This window comes from Gavialis gangeticus, unplaced genomic scaffold, assembly GCF_001723915.1.
Source record: "Gavialis gangeticus isolate Ggan-Ray unplaced genomic scaffold, GavGan_comp1, whole genome shotgun sequence".
Taxonomy (NCBI): domain Eukaryota; kingdom Metazoa; phylum Chordata; order Crocodylia; family Gavialidae; genus Gavialis; species Gavialis gangeticus.
This window is the reverse complement of record NW_017729034.1, coordinates 93958941-93975705: the sequence shown is the minus strand read 5'-3', so window position 1 is coordinate 93975705 and position 16765 is coordinate 93958941. Positions and strand designations below refer to the sequence as shown.

General features: G+C 43.0%; 1 protein-coding gene across 2 annotated transcripts in view; it reads right to left on the bottom strand.

The window, feature by feature from the left end:
* MAP3K5 (mitogen-activated protein kinase kinase kinase 5) overlaps positions 1-16765 on the bottom strand; it is a 192843-nt gene that overhangs the window by 101381 nt on the left and 74697 nt on the right. For both annotated transcript variants that reach the window (XR_002099428.1, XM_019527276.1), the window contains exons 4-6: positions 7868-8061; positions 7418-7586; positions 6256-6362 (exon numbers count right to left, since the gene is read on the bottom strand). Coding sequence is in view for 1 of the 2 variants with exons in the window: in XM_019527276.1 (XP_019382821.1) it covers positions 6256-6362; positions 7418-7586; positions 7868-8061 (470 nt within the window). In the remaining variant the exon portion in view is untranslated. The remainder of the gene's footprint in view (positions 1-6255; positions 6363-7417; positions 7587-7867; positions 8062-16765) is intronic.

Below are 16765 nucleotides of genomic sequence, written 5' to 3'. Positions count from 1 at the left end.
GACCTGGTTGTAAAATGAAACCAGGTTAGCCAGGCAGGATCTGCCTGCTATGAACCCATGCCGATTGCCCCCAAGTATATTAAAGTCCCAGGAGAGTTGGGAAACCAAGATGATGAGGTAATATTATTCACAAGGAAAGAATAATTTACATACATATGCTACATACTGTGAACATTAGATACTTGCTGATGACTCACTGCTTGGATGCATATATCATTCACTATCAGGATTTCAGAATTTGCTTAAATATTACTTAAATCTGCAACGCACTAGCAAATAGCTCATATCTCAGCAAAAATATATTCTCACAGTCCAGTTTTTTCCATTTTGAGAGCTAAAATAGAAGAAGGGTGATAGGCAGCGCAGGAAGGTACAAGACCAAAAGGACTGTAAATATTTTATTTAATGTAACTAATACTGTTTTCCTTGAAACCAGTGTCAAAAAGTCACATAGTTTCCAACAGACATGAAGACGGGAACCATCAGAAAGCAAACTTGAGTTAAATGGAGAAGTAATAAAGGGATTCTCTTTTGCCTTTGCAAACTGCATCACAGCTTCGAATACAGTATTTGAATTTTAAAAAAAAAAGTAAGAGGTCAAATGCAGGAAGCAAACAATGTTTTTGGTAACCTCATAGTTTGGTTTTTAATGCGACCTATAAACGCAACTTTGTCTGAAGAAAAGCACATGCTGCAAGACGTGTAGACTGCTTCTGTAGGCTGTTAACTAAGGAGCTGTGCAATTCCTTCTAAGGGCCTGAATCCAGTAGCTTGGGAATATTACGTAAAAACTCAGAAAGACTGGAGAGCAAAATAAGTACTTTCAAGTAATCTGATCTCTGTTCATGGAAGTTACATGATCCATGATCAAATTTTGCCAGGATTTCTGAACACAAAACACTGCAAATTACTTTCAAAACCTTGCATGCAGCACTTATTTTATAAAAGCCACACTTCAGAGCTTGTTTGATCAATGCTTACATTTAACAAACTTTAAGCATTCAGAACTTTGGGCTTATGTTCTGAGCCAAGCACAGTAAATTGGATTAAAAGTTAGTTCAAATTTGCTTGGACTGATTCTACTTTGACACACTGCTTTTAAATAGACGTGATAAGTACTGAATGATTTTTCAATACCACATGAACTAAATCCACAAGAATAAGACAGTAAGTACTACTACACAGCAGTACACAGAAGTCCTCTTTCAATGGCAGGTATACAAATTCCTGGTGAAGTAAATTACTGAAAAAGCACATGGTCACTGCAGTAAAAATTACTAATCTGAAACAACTATCAAATAATTTCATGTCCGACTTTGCACTGCACACCAAAGCTACTTTCAAGAGACATTTATATTACACCGAAGAAGAAACACTTACAAATCTGCAAAGTTATAAATGGTTTTCAGCAAAGGGTATCTGATATAGGGCTTTCCTGAACACAAAACTCTTCTAAACTATGTTTATACAGAACTGTTGTGTACTCAGTTGCCTTAAACAAGCATGTCAGCTTGCTAATAAGGGGCAAATTTAGAAAAAAAACCTATTTTAATAATAGAAACATACACAAATTCTTCTCCTACCAAGCATTCCTATTCCCAAGTAGTAAATCTATCTGTTTCTCCCTTCACATGGTTCAGGAAGATTGGGGAAGTTCTAATGGTCTAGGCCAGGGGTGCTCAACCTTTGGCCTGCGGGCCAAAACTGGCCTGCAGAACAATGGAATCTGGCCGGTGGGACTTCCCAAAGCCTGAGTAAAAGGCTGAATTACTATATTACTGAATTTCTCTGCTGCCAAATTCCCCACTCAAGTTGGAAAATTTGACAACAGAGAAGTATTGGCAATTAATACTGCCACTTTTCCCCTGCTGCCAAAATCCAAGCACCGTGTGAAGTGTTACAGCAGAGCCATGTCCCTCCGCCCCACAGGACCAGGGCAAGCTCCCTTCCCTCACAGAGCTGGACTGGGGCTGGACTGCCCCCACCCCAGGTACCAGAAAAGCTGGGCATGTACAAGTCCGTGGGGCCAGATGAGATGCACCCAAAGGTGTTGTAGCAGTTGGCTGATGTAATTGCAGAGTCACGGGCCCTTATCTTCGAAAACTCATGGTGATCAGGAGAGGTCCCAGATGATCGAAAAAGGGCAAATATAGTGCCCATCTTTAAGAAAGGGAAGAAAGAGGATCCAGGGAACTACAGACCGGTTAGCCTCACCTCAGTCCTTTGAAAAATCATGGAACAGATCCTCAAGCAATCCATATCGAAGCACTTGGAGGTGATTAGGAACAGTCAGCATGGATTCAGCAAGGGTAAGTCATACCTGACAAACCTAATTGCTTTCTATGATGAAATGACTGGCTCTTGAATGAAGGGAGACCAGTGAACATAATATACCTTGACTTTAGCAAGGCTTTTGATACCGACTTCCACAACATAAAGAAGTACGGGTTGGATGAATGGACTGTAAGGTGGATAGAAAACTGGCAGGATCTTCAGGCTCAAAAGATAGTAATCTATAGCTCAATGTCTAGTTGGTAACTGGTATGAAGTGGAGTGCCCCAGGGGTCAGTCCTGGGACCTGTCTTGTTGAATATCTTCATCAATGATCTGGAAGATGAGACCGCACCTTTAGCAAGCTTGCAGAGGACACAAAGCCGGGGGGAATAGTAGGGAAGCTGGAGAGTTGGGCTAGGATTCAGAGATACCTGACAAATTGGAGGACTGGACCAAAACAAAGCTTATGAGGTTTAATAAGGACAAGTGCAAGGTCTTGCACTTGAGACAGAGCAATCCCATGCACCAGTACAGGCTGGAGGCTGGCTGGCTAAACAGCAGCTCTGCAGAAAAAGGCCTGGGGGTTACAGTGCACAATAAGCTGAAGATGAGCCAACAGTGTGCCCTTGTTGCCAAGAAGGCTAACAGCATACTGAGCTGCATTAGTAAGAGCATTGCCAGCAGATTGAGGGAAGTGATTCTTCCCCTCTATTCAGCACTGGTGAGGCCACATCTGGAGTACTGTGTCCAGTTTTGGGCCCCCACTACAGAAATGATGTGGACAAATTAGAAACAGTCCAGTGGAGGACAACAAAAAGGGTGAGGGGGCTGGGACACATGACTTCTGAGGAGAGGCTGAGGGAACTGGGCTTATTTAGTCTGGAGAAGAGAAGACTGAGGGGGGATTTAATAGCAGCCTTCAGCTACCTCAAGAGGGGTCCCAAGAGGATGGAGCTGGACTGTTCTCAGTGGTGGCAGATGACAGAACAAGGAGCAATGGCCTCAAGCTGCCAGCAAGGGAAGTTTAGGTTAGATAGGGAAAACTCTAATTCAGAGGGTGGTGAAGCACTGGAATGAGTTTCCTAGAGAGGCTGTGGAGTCTCCATCCTTGGAGGTTTTTAAGTCATGAATTGACAAATCCTTGGCTGGGATGATATATTTGGGGATGGGATGATTTACTTGGGGATGGTCCTGCTTTGAGCAGGGCTTTGGACTAGATGATCTGCTGAGATCCCTTCCAAACTTTTCTCTGATTCTAACCCTCTAACACTGACAGGAGTCGTCCATATCTGTACTGACTAGTCAGCAGTGGGACTTGCCTAGCTGTTGAGGACCTTTTGTATCCCAACTTTTCTTCTCAAACTCTGCTGGAGTAAAGCTGTAGGGCAGTGATTTTCAACCAGAATGCCATGACAACCTTGGATGTCTTGAGAGGCTTTCAAGGGTGCCATGGGTTGCCCCACAATGTTAGCACTGTTAGGTGTGCAAACATGATTCAAAATATAAGCCCACAGTTGTCACATAGGAATCCATATTGTCAAACACATTCTGACCTGTCATGGTCTTTGCAAGTTCTCTGCAACAAAAGTATTGTGCTATTATTTTTCAGTAGTAAAAAAATTAAAATTAAAGTCTGGGATTTTTCAAGGGGTCTCTGGAGTCTAAAAAGATTGAGAGCCACTGCTATAAAGTCAAGTATGTGGCCCCTTCATTTCCTTTGTCAGAGATCCAGTTCAGCAAATGTTGATCCACAGAGTGGGATCTGAGCTGAATAACCACTCTAGCGGGCTACTAGTAAACTAAACAAACACTGTGCCACATGGACTTCATGGAACAATAAACTAAACAGACAATACATGAGAACATTTTATGATGAGAAATGAGCCACTGTACTCTTTCACTGCCCAAAGACAGGTGGTCTACCCTGTTCCCCCTTTCTTCCTTGCCCTTTATCTCTACAAACCTCCTTGTTTTGGTCACAAAACTTCTGGCTAGAAGTTACTCTACCCTTTCTTTCTAGTGACCGACATTGAATAAGTCATCATTTCAAAATAGGAGGTAGGGGAAGATGGTATCTCCCACAGCTGAAGTCATTGCCATTCTGCACAATTACAACCTTGCAACCAGAGCTCTTATAGTCACAACCTCAGCATTCCAGACTGGACCTAGAATAGGGAATATCCCTGAATAAGAATCTCCCAAAAGGGAGAGCATGGACACTAAGCATGAGCAGTACCTTCCTCACTGACTTAAGCACACAAAGTGTGACCATTGTCATGGCTGCCGCTGATCCCAGCTGAATTTACAATCTGGAGAAAGAAGAGAGGTGAAATTAGATCCGAACACATTTCTAGGTACCGTTCAGAAAACCTATATGCTAGATACCCTCTAATGCTCTCTTCTGCATCAGATTAGCTCTGCCCAACTGGACCCTTGCATCTGTACTGAGTACCATTATAGCTAATGGAGCTCCCTATGGGTGCAAGAGTCTGCTGGCGAGGATTATACTGCAGACTTGGAGCCAAATTTTCAGAAGTGCCTAGTCAACCTGTAGGAGCACAAGCTGCATTTTCAAGATTGACTTGTGAACTCTGGCGCTTTAGAAAATTTTACCCTCAGAGTCTAAATTAGTTTGATTATAAAACACCATAAGTGTGCACAGTACTTTATGCAGTAAATCTAAAAATGTCAAGCATGTGCCACAAAAAATTTTGTTGTATTTTTTTCTTAATTCTCTGCAAAGCACCATGCAAATGTATGGCTTTTTATAAACAGACAAAAACACAGAGGGCACACTATATACACTTGCTGTACGATACCCAGAAAAGGCCTGGATCTTTTACTCAAGCTGAACCACGCTTGATAACATTCCTCTCCACCAAAAGTATTGGTCCTTAACTTTTCAAGATATCATGTGTAAAATTCTTACCATCACTCGGGTTAACTAGAGATTCAGAACTGCTTAAGTACTTTAATGAATGAATATGTTGTGTTCAAAGCTTGTTGTTTCTTTAAAGTAGGTATTGTCTAAAAAGTCTGGTGACTCTGAATCAGTTAGTCTGTAAGATGCCTCCCTGCCTAAGTTACTGCTTAACTCCAGACTAACATGGCTAACCAGCTCTCTGTACACTTAGCGTAGGATTCTAAATGAACAAAGCTGGCCTGTTCTCATGAAAGACTATGGTAAAACTCTCACTGATTTCAACAGGAGCAGAACAAAGAAGCAATGTTTCTATAAAGAATTCTGTTGAAAAATCCCATTCTCAATGCCTTTAGTTACTAACATTGTTCCAAACACTCATGCAAAGATCTTGGTTTGATTCTTCTCTGCCCTATATAAGCTACTGAAGATGAAACAGTTTGTGCACATGTTGGAAAAAGCCCAAAAGTGATGGGTGTTAAACAAAAGTTTCTAAAAATGATGGATTAAATCTCCTGCCTGACATTTGGGGTACATGTTCTGCACTCCAATAGTATCACTTACCCTTCAGTCATCTGACACAAGCATACAATTCAGACGTGAGGATGTCTAAACCCATATAACTGGATCCACATTCATAGATTGTTAGGGGCTTGAAGGGACCTTGCGGATCATCGGGTCCAGCCTGCCCCCCCCCCCCACCACCATATTGTGCCTCCCAGACAAAACTAAGTTTGTTACAAGTCCAAGTGCACGTTATGAGCATTTTGTTATTTTGCCACTTCAAATTTTGCATTTGCTTAAATTCAGAAGGGTAAAGGAAAGCCAAATACTGATTTACACACATGGAAAAGACAAACAACTTCCATACTGAAAGAATAAAAAAAGAAAAGATAGTTCAGCGATGAAACTCTTAAGTCTTGAAAATACTTCAATACAATATGTAGGACTTAAACCTATGCAAGAAGATTCCAGTAGAGGTCTTACGCTGTCATTTGGAAAGTTTGGAGTAAAAGAATGACTATTTAAAGGGGAGAAGGCTGAGAGGGAAGTGTTCTTACCTGTTCAGTGCAAATGCATAATGATATTTCACATGGTGATGGGAGGCCAAGTCAAAAGTAGGCAGTTTTTCTAATGTTTCCACCAGTTTCACAATAGAATCATAATCCTTTCAAGAGAAGTGGGTGGGGAAGGGGGAATAAAATTTTAAGCGACTGGAACAAGAAATGTTTATATAAATCCTTCCCTTAACAAAGCATTTGTGGTTTTATACTGAGAAGTACATTGTGAATTCCTTATGAACTGCAATTTGTTCAGTCTCCCACTGCAGTTATTCTCAAGCATACAGTCATAATATGAAGGCACAGAATACTCAGCATAGAAATCAGTGAAGTCATATCTATTATACTGCATCAGTATTGCATCGTGTTTATTTTCATGGAACTAGAGCATTTAGCACTTATATTCCATGACTGTGAAACTGGCTTCTCAGAAAATATTAAAAGAAGCATAAACGTATATTAAATTGTGAACTGCTTTTTAATTACAAAATAGCCTGAAAATCTTTATGAACAATACTGTACAATTTAACTTTATTACTATAAATTATTCTGAATGCTAAAAAAATTCTTTTCAACACACCAACTTTTAAAACATCTCATTTACAGACATGTTGAAAAAAAAAATCACTGAAGAGATGCAACATATTTTGCACAATAAACAATCTATTACTAACTGTAGTTAAGCTAGCATACATAATATCTTCAATAATGTTACATACATTGCATAAAATATTGTATACATGTTGCAATAACATGCCATAAACAGGACATAACACAATCGCATATGCATATAAAAATGAGAAGAGAGATTACCAAAGTATGGAGAACAATATCATAAAGTAGAACTAAGCAACCCTCTGTATATTGTAACATTTATTATAGCAGAATTAAAACCGTTTAAACATCAGCTTGATTGTCTTAGATGCTGTTGGACAAAGTTGTGAAGTAATTATTTTGAAAAGGAACTCCTTGCTAAACTACAGAACTGCAAAATAAAGCATCAGTACACACCACTGTTCTTCATGAATTTTAATAGGGTCAGATTCACATAACAGCATTATTTTATTAGTGAGAAGCTGCCAAAAGGCCTATAAAACCCACTATACCTTTGCACCGAAGGAAAAAATAATTTAACTAGGATTTCTGAATAATGGAGTCATACCTGAATGTCTCTATAAGACAGCAGCAAATTGATAACAATGTCTGCAGACAAGAGTTCAATATTATCCACTCGCTGCCGTATCCTTGCCAGTTCTGCTGCCAGCTCTTTCCCTGCGTGCAGGTTGCGTGCCTTCCTGATATCATTAAGAATGGATTCCCGGAAATATTGGCTAGAATAAAACAAGCTGATTTTAACACTGTGGGGCAGGACCCATCTTTTAATTGTGTTAAAATAGTGCTGATGTCCTAGGCATTATTGCACAAATAAATTAACATTGTTTTAAATATAGCCAGCAGTCAAAAGCTCATCCAATTCACTGTTGCGAAGGAAACACTATTAATTTTTAAAACAGAGGGCGCAGGCTGCCACATCACCCGGAGGCAAAATATACCCAATATTTCAATCCGGAGGATGATGTATATGTCACAGGAGGATATAAAGTGATCTTACCTTGAACTAGCCTGTGCCACCTTCAATAGTTGAATAAAGCGATCCACCAAAGGTAGACATATTGGTCCAAGCAAGGATTCAAAGCTGGGTTGCATTAGCTCTGTTAATCCCTTCATAAAACTGCTGTCACAGCAATATACCTTGTTGTGTGGGGTGATCATATAAGGGACGAATATGTAGTTACCAGTACACATCTGGAAAAACAAGATACAATAACTCAAAAAGAGTTACATCCTCAAGTTAGAAACAGTTAAATACAATGGAAGAAATCCACTGACATGAACAGAATTTTGCTTCAATGGAAGAAGTTGGAATCAACTTCAAGGAGGCCAGATTGTAACTTTGACAGTTTTGGATGAAGTCGCTTAATTTTCAGCTGGAACATGAAATATACCTTAAAATGTTCTTTATTTTTATTTCTGACTTGTTTTCTGAAATCTGAATCCTTTAAGACAGGGGTGTCAAACATATAGCCCATGGGCTGGATCTGGCACATGGAGGCCCATAATCTGGCCCTGGTGCTGTCCTGTTGATCCACATGCTGCACCAGACTGGCACCACCTGCACCCACAGTGTTCCCTGAGGCTGGGTCCCACGCTGTGCCACTCACAGTGCTTGTTCAGACTGGTATCCTGGACCAGCCCAAGCAGATGCCATGTGTATGGATCAGGCATACAGAAGGGAGGGAGAGGCCAGATGAGTTTGAAACCCTGCTTTAAAAAGGATTTCACACTCATCATCCATGGTTGGTATATTGCCTTAAAAATTATTTTGCTTTCATATCCTGACAATTTGGCCTATTCCTCCAAAAACAAAGCTTTATTCTAAAATGGAAGAATGGGTGGAATTAAAAAAGTGACTGATATTCAGATAATAACGACATCACAACCCCTTCAGGATTTGATTCACAGGTTGTCAGGTTATAGATGTTATCAACAATAATGCAAGCAATTTGCATTAAGTATTGTTTAAGTAAGTAAAATGAATCTTGCTATGGACTGGAAAATTACTCAGTTTAGCACAAAACCTTTGACACTGAGAACCTTAGTTTCCTGCTATGTGGCAACCTCCACTTGCCAGTCGTGCCTACCAGCATACATCTTCCTTGTTAGATTAAGCATCTAAGCGATGCTTAGAAAAGCATCTAAGCAATGTTTAGGAAAGCACTACTGTGCTGCGTTCACACCCATATGTCAACACATGACAGCCACTTTTCATCAGACTCATCTCTGTTTTCTTGCCTTGAAAGAAGGAGAATATCTGCTGTCTGTCTCATGTACCCAAAGGAATATTTACATAGTGATAAAGATGCTGAATGGCATCTGAAAGACATCAACTGTGAAATACCACACCATCAAAGCCAAGGGGAATTCTATCACTTGAGTGAAGCCAGATTTCACTCCAGCCTAATATTCCTTTAACTAGTCACAGGGCCATTACAGCAGGATAAGATTTAGAGAGGCAATTTGCTTCCTTCCAGAGCATCGTGGCTCACAGGCCAGCTCCCTCTTCTCTTTCGGCAGTCAGGCCAAAGGAGACATTTCACAGTTCTCTACAGCAAGTTGGGTCCCATGCATTGTAACAACAATGCAGGCAGTTTTCTAAGACTGAGGCCTAGAGCATACCATCCCCAATCAAGTATTGAGGAACACAAAAAGAAAGGTGCACACAAAATATAGCTTTGTGCTTACTTTGGTTATACTTTACTGGTGTCATCAACATAATGATTTAGGTAATTTGATTTAGTTCAGAAATTTTTAAAAAATAAAAAACATTATACTAAGATGGTGCAAGCCAGGTGATGAGCTCCACACTGCTTTAATGCTATGGTCACTCCCAGAATTTTATATTTGTGCTAGGATGCAAAAATATCCAGTACCATACTATTATTTTTTCTCATATCTCTACAACAATTTTTTGACCATTTTATTACACAGGCTTGTGCTCATTTTGAGTGCCTTGCTAGTACAGTATGAATATTCTTGTAGCTGTGATGGTCCAGGACATGTACATGAGACAAAGGTTTTTTTGAGATATCTTTTATTGGACTACCTTTACAGTTGAGAGAAGTGCAGAACAAACTTTCTGGCACAAAGCACCTGAAGAGTACTTGTTCAGGGTGCCTCAAAACTACATATTTTGTCCAATGAAAGGTATAACAAAAAAACCCTGGCTTCTTGCATAATACATTACTAGTAAGTAGTAAATAATTTTATAGTTAAGGACTACTAGCAGGCTCATGCAAGATGAAGGCCTCATTATGTTTCTTACTCATACAGTAAGAGACCATTCCTACTCTGAAGAGCTCTGACAGTTGAAAGCTGGAAGGGGAAATAGGAGACAGTGAAATGGACTTCCCCAATATTACACAGCAGGTTAGGGCTGAAGTGGGAATACTCACGGATCAGTAAGCTTTCTACTGATCCCAGGATTATCATCTCTATTCACCAAATGAGGATCAGACACACTTCATTTCCCTCAAGATCACATACCAGTTAGTGGCAGAGCTGGGGAATGAAGCCAGGTCTCCTGAGTTTCAACCCAGTGCCTGAACCACAAGACCATATTCTCTCTCTTTCTTTCTCACTATCTAGTACTTTCTAGATGACATAATTTAGCAAATAGAGCGGTTCCTTCCCTTTCCTTATTTTTCCTTGTATTTATAATATTCAGACTACTTTCAAGGCAGTCTGGAAACATTTAACCCGACTTACTAGCTGCAAAGTTTAAATTGTCTTTATGTGAATCTCAAACAACTGCAGCTGGCTTGCACAAGGCCTTGTGTTTTAGGAACACCTTAACACAAAAGTTTGACCAGGACATACATCATAAGCAGAAGGTCTGCGTGATTTACAAGCCCCCACAACTGCAAATCGACAGAGCTAAGCAGTGAGGCCATGAGTTTAAATTTCACTGCATGTGGACTCATCAATGCAGTGGTGTATCCATGACAAGAAAACTGAAGATCAGCACCTCAATATTTTTAATAAACAGTCAAGAAATGCAACAAAAGCAGAAGCCCAAATAGCCTGTCTTCACCTGAAGCATGTTATGCTACCCTATATTAATATGATGAGGTTAACAGGCCTCTTGATAATCCGAAGGAGAACCTGGAAGATGCAGAGTGTTTCTGCTTATGAATGGCAGGGAGAGGAAGAGGAAGAAGTCTCCCACAGGGATTAACCAGGAACATTGTTCCCCTACTGCTACTCCTACTCCAACAGGAGGCAGCAGTGTTTGGTTTGTGGAGAGTAGGTGGCTTCTCTTCTCCTAACTAATTGCCTTTCTTAAGAATAGGGTTGAAGAGACAAAACCCAGAGAAAGGGCAAAGTGGCTGAGGATTTATTCCTGGAACAAGGAGTTTGCCTGTTTATTCAAAGTGTTAAAAAACAAATAAAAACAGAGGCAAGTCTGGAGGAAAGCTGTTTTGACCTCTGACATATTTCTTATAAAGCCAAGTTCTTAAAATAAAAACCAAACTCTGGAAAAGGATGTTTTTCAAATTCTGAAACCCACATGACAAAGTTTATCTTGGCGGGATTGTTGGGCCACCTACAGAGATGCAACACTCACACCCCCATAACACTGCAAACAGGAAAACCATTCTTCCTTTGCAGAAGATTTTGTCATTCATCCTTGAGCAAAAGCTCCTAAAGACCCAATCAAACTTTGCTTTTTTTTTTAATAATATCAATTTGTAAACAGAATAATAACATAGGCAAGCTTACCTTCAAACACATTTTTCCTATTACTTAAAAGCAATCGATTAAATTAATCATACTAAAATGGAACAAAAACCGATTTTCTGCCATTCAACAATGAAGTAACATAAAGGGATGTTTGAAAACAGAAAGACAAGAGAAGTCATAAAAAACCTCAAAACAATACAAAGCTTGACATGGCATGTTAGGAAATAATGAAAGCCACATAAGCCTTCATGCAATCTTAAGAGAAATCAGCATCGGAAGTCACACACACACCCAATCCTGCTATCAAATTCATTCGCCATGTAGCTGAGATTTTCCAGCTAATTAACATGGTTTCAAAGTATTTCCCCATCGTCTATAGAAGTTGCCATTTACATAGAACCATCATAGCCATTTCCTCATGGAGAAAATCGATACACAAGTCACAATCAATGGAGAAAACAGCTAAAAAGGTATTTGCCTTGTCCAAAAAATTATGCAAGTCGAAGAAATTTGTCCTATTCTATTCTCCAGGTAAGCAAACAGTAGACATCTGTAAGTTAAACCTGCCAAGAAAGAGTGGGAGTAGCTAAAGTCAGGTCAGGTGAATAAAAGTCACAGTTCTGTTTATAAGAAAGGGAGAGAATCAAGATTAAAGTGTTTGGGAGTTTTTACAGAAGAAACGACTCCATGAAATCAATTCTGACATTACCAGTTTCAGTTTTCCATTGCAAGGTATCAGTGTAATTAATAACCTACTTTCATCACATGAAATTGATGTCAGGTGATGTTTGATGCCACAATTCTTTCAAAAGTTGTTGAGAAAAGATAGTCAGCTCTGATTCAATTTGCAGCCAGTTTTCTGGAGACTTGACACAGTGCTCTTCTGACCAAAGCACACATAGTAAAAGGAGGAGTGGAATACTTGAGACACAGAAGTTGCTCAAATTCAGTTTTAAATTTTTGCCAGATCAAGTGTTAGAGAACATAATTTAAAGTGGGATCCCAACTGCATTGCTGTAGTCTATAAGGTGCAAATCTACCCTACCATGGTACTGGGCCATTCATCTGAGGCTCATTTCCTAGACAATCAGATACTAATTCACTGCTAAATAATTCTACATTTGAAGGGACAAATCCTGAGTTCTCAATTCTCAGGTCTAGTTTGGGTTCTGTGCTTAGAGCAGGGGCAGGCAATTATTTCAGGCAGAGGGCCACTTACCAAGTTGTGGCAAGCTGCCAAGGGCCACATGGGTAGCTCTGCCCCTTGACAGGTGCCCTGCCCCTGGTCACCATCTTGGGACCAATGTCCCAGGGCCAGCACCAGTGGGGCCCACAGCAGGGTGCAGGCTGGCAGGGGTCTGTGGAGCCAAGCTGGGCTGCACCAGCAGGGAGAGGGGGAAGCTGGCCTAGCTCCATAGAGCTCCTGCCAGCTGGGACCCCTCACTCCTGCCACCCTGCTCTGGGGCCTGCTGGCGCTGGCCCTGGGACACTGGTGCGGGCCCTGCTCCCACATCCACTCACTCCCAGTGCCCCCCCCAGCCCCATGGTACAGGCGGGGGGGCAGTGCGCAGCCCTGACCCCCTGCTCGCCAGCAGGGAACAAGCTGGTGAGGAACACAGGGCGGGGGGGGGAGGCGGATGGGCCCTCGCCCACCCCGTGGCCCGCGTTCCCTACTGCAGCTGCTCACAGCCTGTTGGGGGGCTGTCCTGAGCAGGCACAGGCAGCCCCACACGGGCTGCGGGTGGCTGCAGTGCGGGGCACCAGCCATGGGGTGGGGGAGGGGCTGCTCCCCCGCCCCCCCCCACACTCCAGACCAGCTTGTAACCCGCCCTGCTGTCAGCCTGGGCCCCGCACCGGCTCCAGGCTGACCCATCAGGGCTGTGCCGCAGTGGCAGCAGCTGCGGCCCCGCCACTTGCTGCACCAGGCTGTGTTGCCTGCTGCTGCCTGCCTGGAGCTTGCACACTGGGCAGCAGCAGCCAACACCGCCCGGCATGGCAAGCGGGGGGGGAGGGGGGGGCTGCAGCTGCTGCGGGGCAACCTCAATGGGCAAACCCGGAGCCAGCATGAGGCCCAGGCTGGCAGTGAGGTGGGTTACAACCTGGTGTGGAGCATGGGGAAAAGCAGCCCCTCAGCCACCCCATGGCCGGCACCCCGCACTGCAGCCACTCACAGCCTTCATGGGGCTGCCCGTCCCCACTCAGGACAGTCCTGTGCAGGCTGTGAATGGCTGCAGCAGAGAGCGCCAGCCACAGGGTGGAGGAGGGGCCATTTTTCTCCATGCTCAGCACCAGCTCGTTCCCTGCCCTTCCCCCCCAACCCCTTAGCTGAGCTTTCCACACCGGGGCAGCCATGTGGTCCCAGGCCAGAAGCCCCTGCTAGCGTTTACAGCTGGGGAGGGCGGAGCCAGGCAGGCCCAGCTGTTGAAGGAGCCTGCCAGGGCTTCTCCTGGGTCCTACTGCCCTTGGTTCCCATCATCTTTGACAGGAACCAAGGACAGATAAATCTTAATTTTCTAAATATTTTTAGGGGCCCTGTGGGCTGGATAGAATGGCCTCGCGGGCCAGATCCAACCTGTGGGTCATATTTTGCCCACCCCTGGCTTAGAGTAATCTAAGGGAACCATGCCCTCAGGAAATGGCTGAACAGCAGCTCTGTAATCACTTAGCCCCCAACCTTATTTCTGGAAGTGAAGATCATGCCCTTACTCACCACTCACTCCCACACTATGTTATCCAATGCTGTTGTTGCTTTTCTATCTGCACTCGTCTCACCCGCCCCCTCAACGCATAAGCTCAGAGGGCTGGGCACATGCTGGGCGGGGAGAGGGGAAGGGGAAGAGTGCTTTAATTAATTAAAGTGGCTCTGAGAGCAGCTCTAATGAAAGTGCCTGCAGCTTCTCGTGTATCAGCATCTCTGAGCTTCAAAGTGGCAGCAGGGGTGCTTTAATTAAAGCTTGTCAAACAAGCTTTAGTTAAAGTATCCCCACCACCATTTTGAAGCGTGGGGAGCTGATTGGCATGTTCCAGCAGACTCAGTTAGTCAAGGCTTCAGGCACCCACAAGGTTTAAGAATAAGGCATTAGATTCTCATGTTATTCCCGATACATAAATTGGCATCCCCTCTCATATCCTCTTACAAAGTCCCATAGTAAAATATGTCCAGGACTACTGTGTCCAACAGTGACTAACTTCAGTTAGAAATTTTTTTTGTTTGCCCTCCTTGACATCACTCACTGACATGGCATTGCTGTTTTCCCTTTAACTGTAGCTTTTCAGGCCCTGCCTGATGCTGTAATATCCCCATGAAGTAGGAGAAAATAAACACGTGATGTTAGCATGAATAATGACAGACACAAACACACTACAGAACCCAAATTTAATTACACCAAGGCCACCTTTTTATCTTTTCTTTTTTTTTTTTTTTTGCCAGTTGGGCAATGTAAATGTAACTTTTGAAGCAGGCAGAAAAGATCCCTCTGACAAAACAGTGAAACAGATGTTCTCCATTTAGGATGTCATGGCTGGGATAGAAATTACGCATAAACTGGTGTAAGTGATCAGAAACTAGTTGAAATCTGTAACACACCAGAAGTTCAGTGCACATAAACCACTTTCAAAATGGCTAAAACAGGTTTAAAATAAACCTGGATGGATGTAGTATCAGTCTTAACTGATTAGGTTAAATTGGTTTATTGAACTTCTGTCCTAGATCCCCTCCATATTCAACTTAACTCAACATCCCCCCAGCATCCCAGGATGTTTTGCACCTCCCCCCCAATCCCCACCTTGCCTGGGTGGGCAGGCTAGCCTTAGTCCAAGCTGTCTGCTCCAGCCAAGCAGGGAGGCGTGCTCTTGGACCTCCCAGCTTCTCGCTTAGGCCACTGCAGACATGTGGCTGCATTTCCAGAATCAAAAGAGAATGTCTGTTCACTTGCTTATCAGTTTAATCTATGCATTTTAGACTAACCTGTGAAGATTGAATCACTTCAGCCTTGGGCTTTTTGACCGTCTGTTCTTAGCCTATAGGTCTGTTTATACCACCTCCACAGTGATTCTAAGACTGCCACAGAGAAACAAATCCCACTCATCCATTCCCACTCTACACATGCCTCAAGCTGAAAGGAAGACATGTGATCACCATCAGAATCTGCCTGAGATCCTGGAAGCATCCCTCAGTTACACAAGATATTTCAGTAAACAGCACATGCACAGCAGGAGTGGGTGGAGCTAGTTTCTCAATGGCATCCTCAGGAGCACAGTGGAAGCTGTGTAGACACACCCTGTCAGTCATTAAGCCCAGGGATAGAAGTTACACATAAACCAGCTTAAGTAATCAGAAACTGGTTTAAACTTGTAACAGAACAAAAGCTCGGTACATATAAACCAGTTTCAAAATGGCTGAAACTGGTTTACAATAAACCTGGTTAAATGTAGTATCAGACTTAACTGATTAGGGTCAAACCAGTTCATGAAACTCCTGTCCCAGACCCCTTCTTGGTTCAAGTTAAATCACAGTCCCCCAGCATCCCAGCATGCTTTCCAGCCCTTTGTTGTGCTGATTGCTCCAGCAGAGAAGGTGTGGGGGTGGGAAATGCCCCCCCCACCAACAAAACCTGGCTAGGGTCTGGGGCCAGAGTGGGGGGTTAAGCACACCTTCCCCCAAGTACAGAGCTGCCCTGATGCTAAATTTATTGAAACTTACTGCTGGCTGCAACTGTGGACTACAAATCCCAGAGGCACCTGGAAGCAGAAAGAGGAGGTGAAGTGATGATGAGCAACCCTGGAGAGTCCTGCTGCTGTGATTCTGGACTGTAAATCCCAGAGACTTCAGGGGCAGCAGGAAGAGGAAGTGAACAAGACATCACTTCTATCCTGGGGAAGATCTTTGAAAAAATTATCAAGGGCCACATTTGTGAGAGCCCTGCAGGGGAAGTGATGTTGAGGGGTAACCAGCATGGGTTCGTGCAAGGCCGATCCTGCCTGACTAACCTGGTCTCTTTCTATGACCAGGTAACAAAGAGCTTAGATGGGAAGAAGGAAGTCGATGTCATCTTCTTGGACTTCCAGAAGGCCTCCGACACAGTGTCCCACCCAATTCTGGTGAGCAAGCTAAGGGACTGCAGCATTGATGAATGCATGGTCACATGGGTGGCAAACTGGCTCCAGAGGCGAGCCCAGAGGGTGGTGGTGGACGAGTCGATGTCATCCT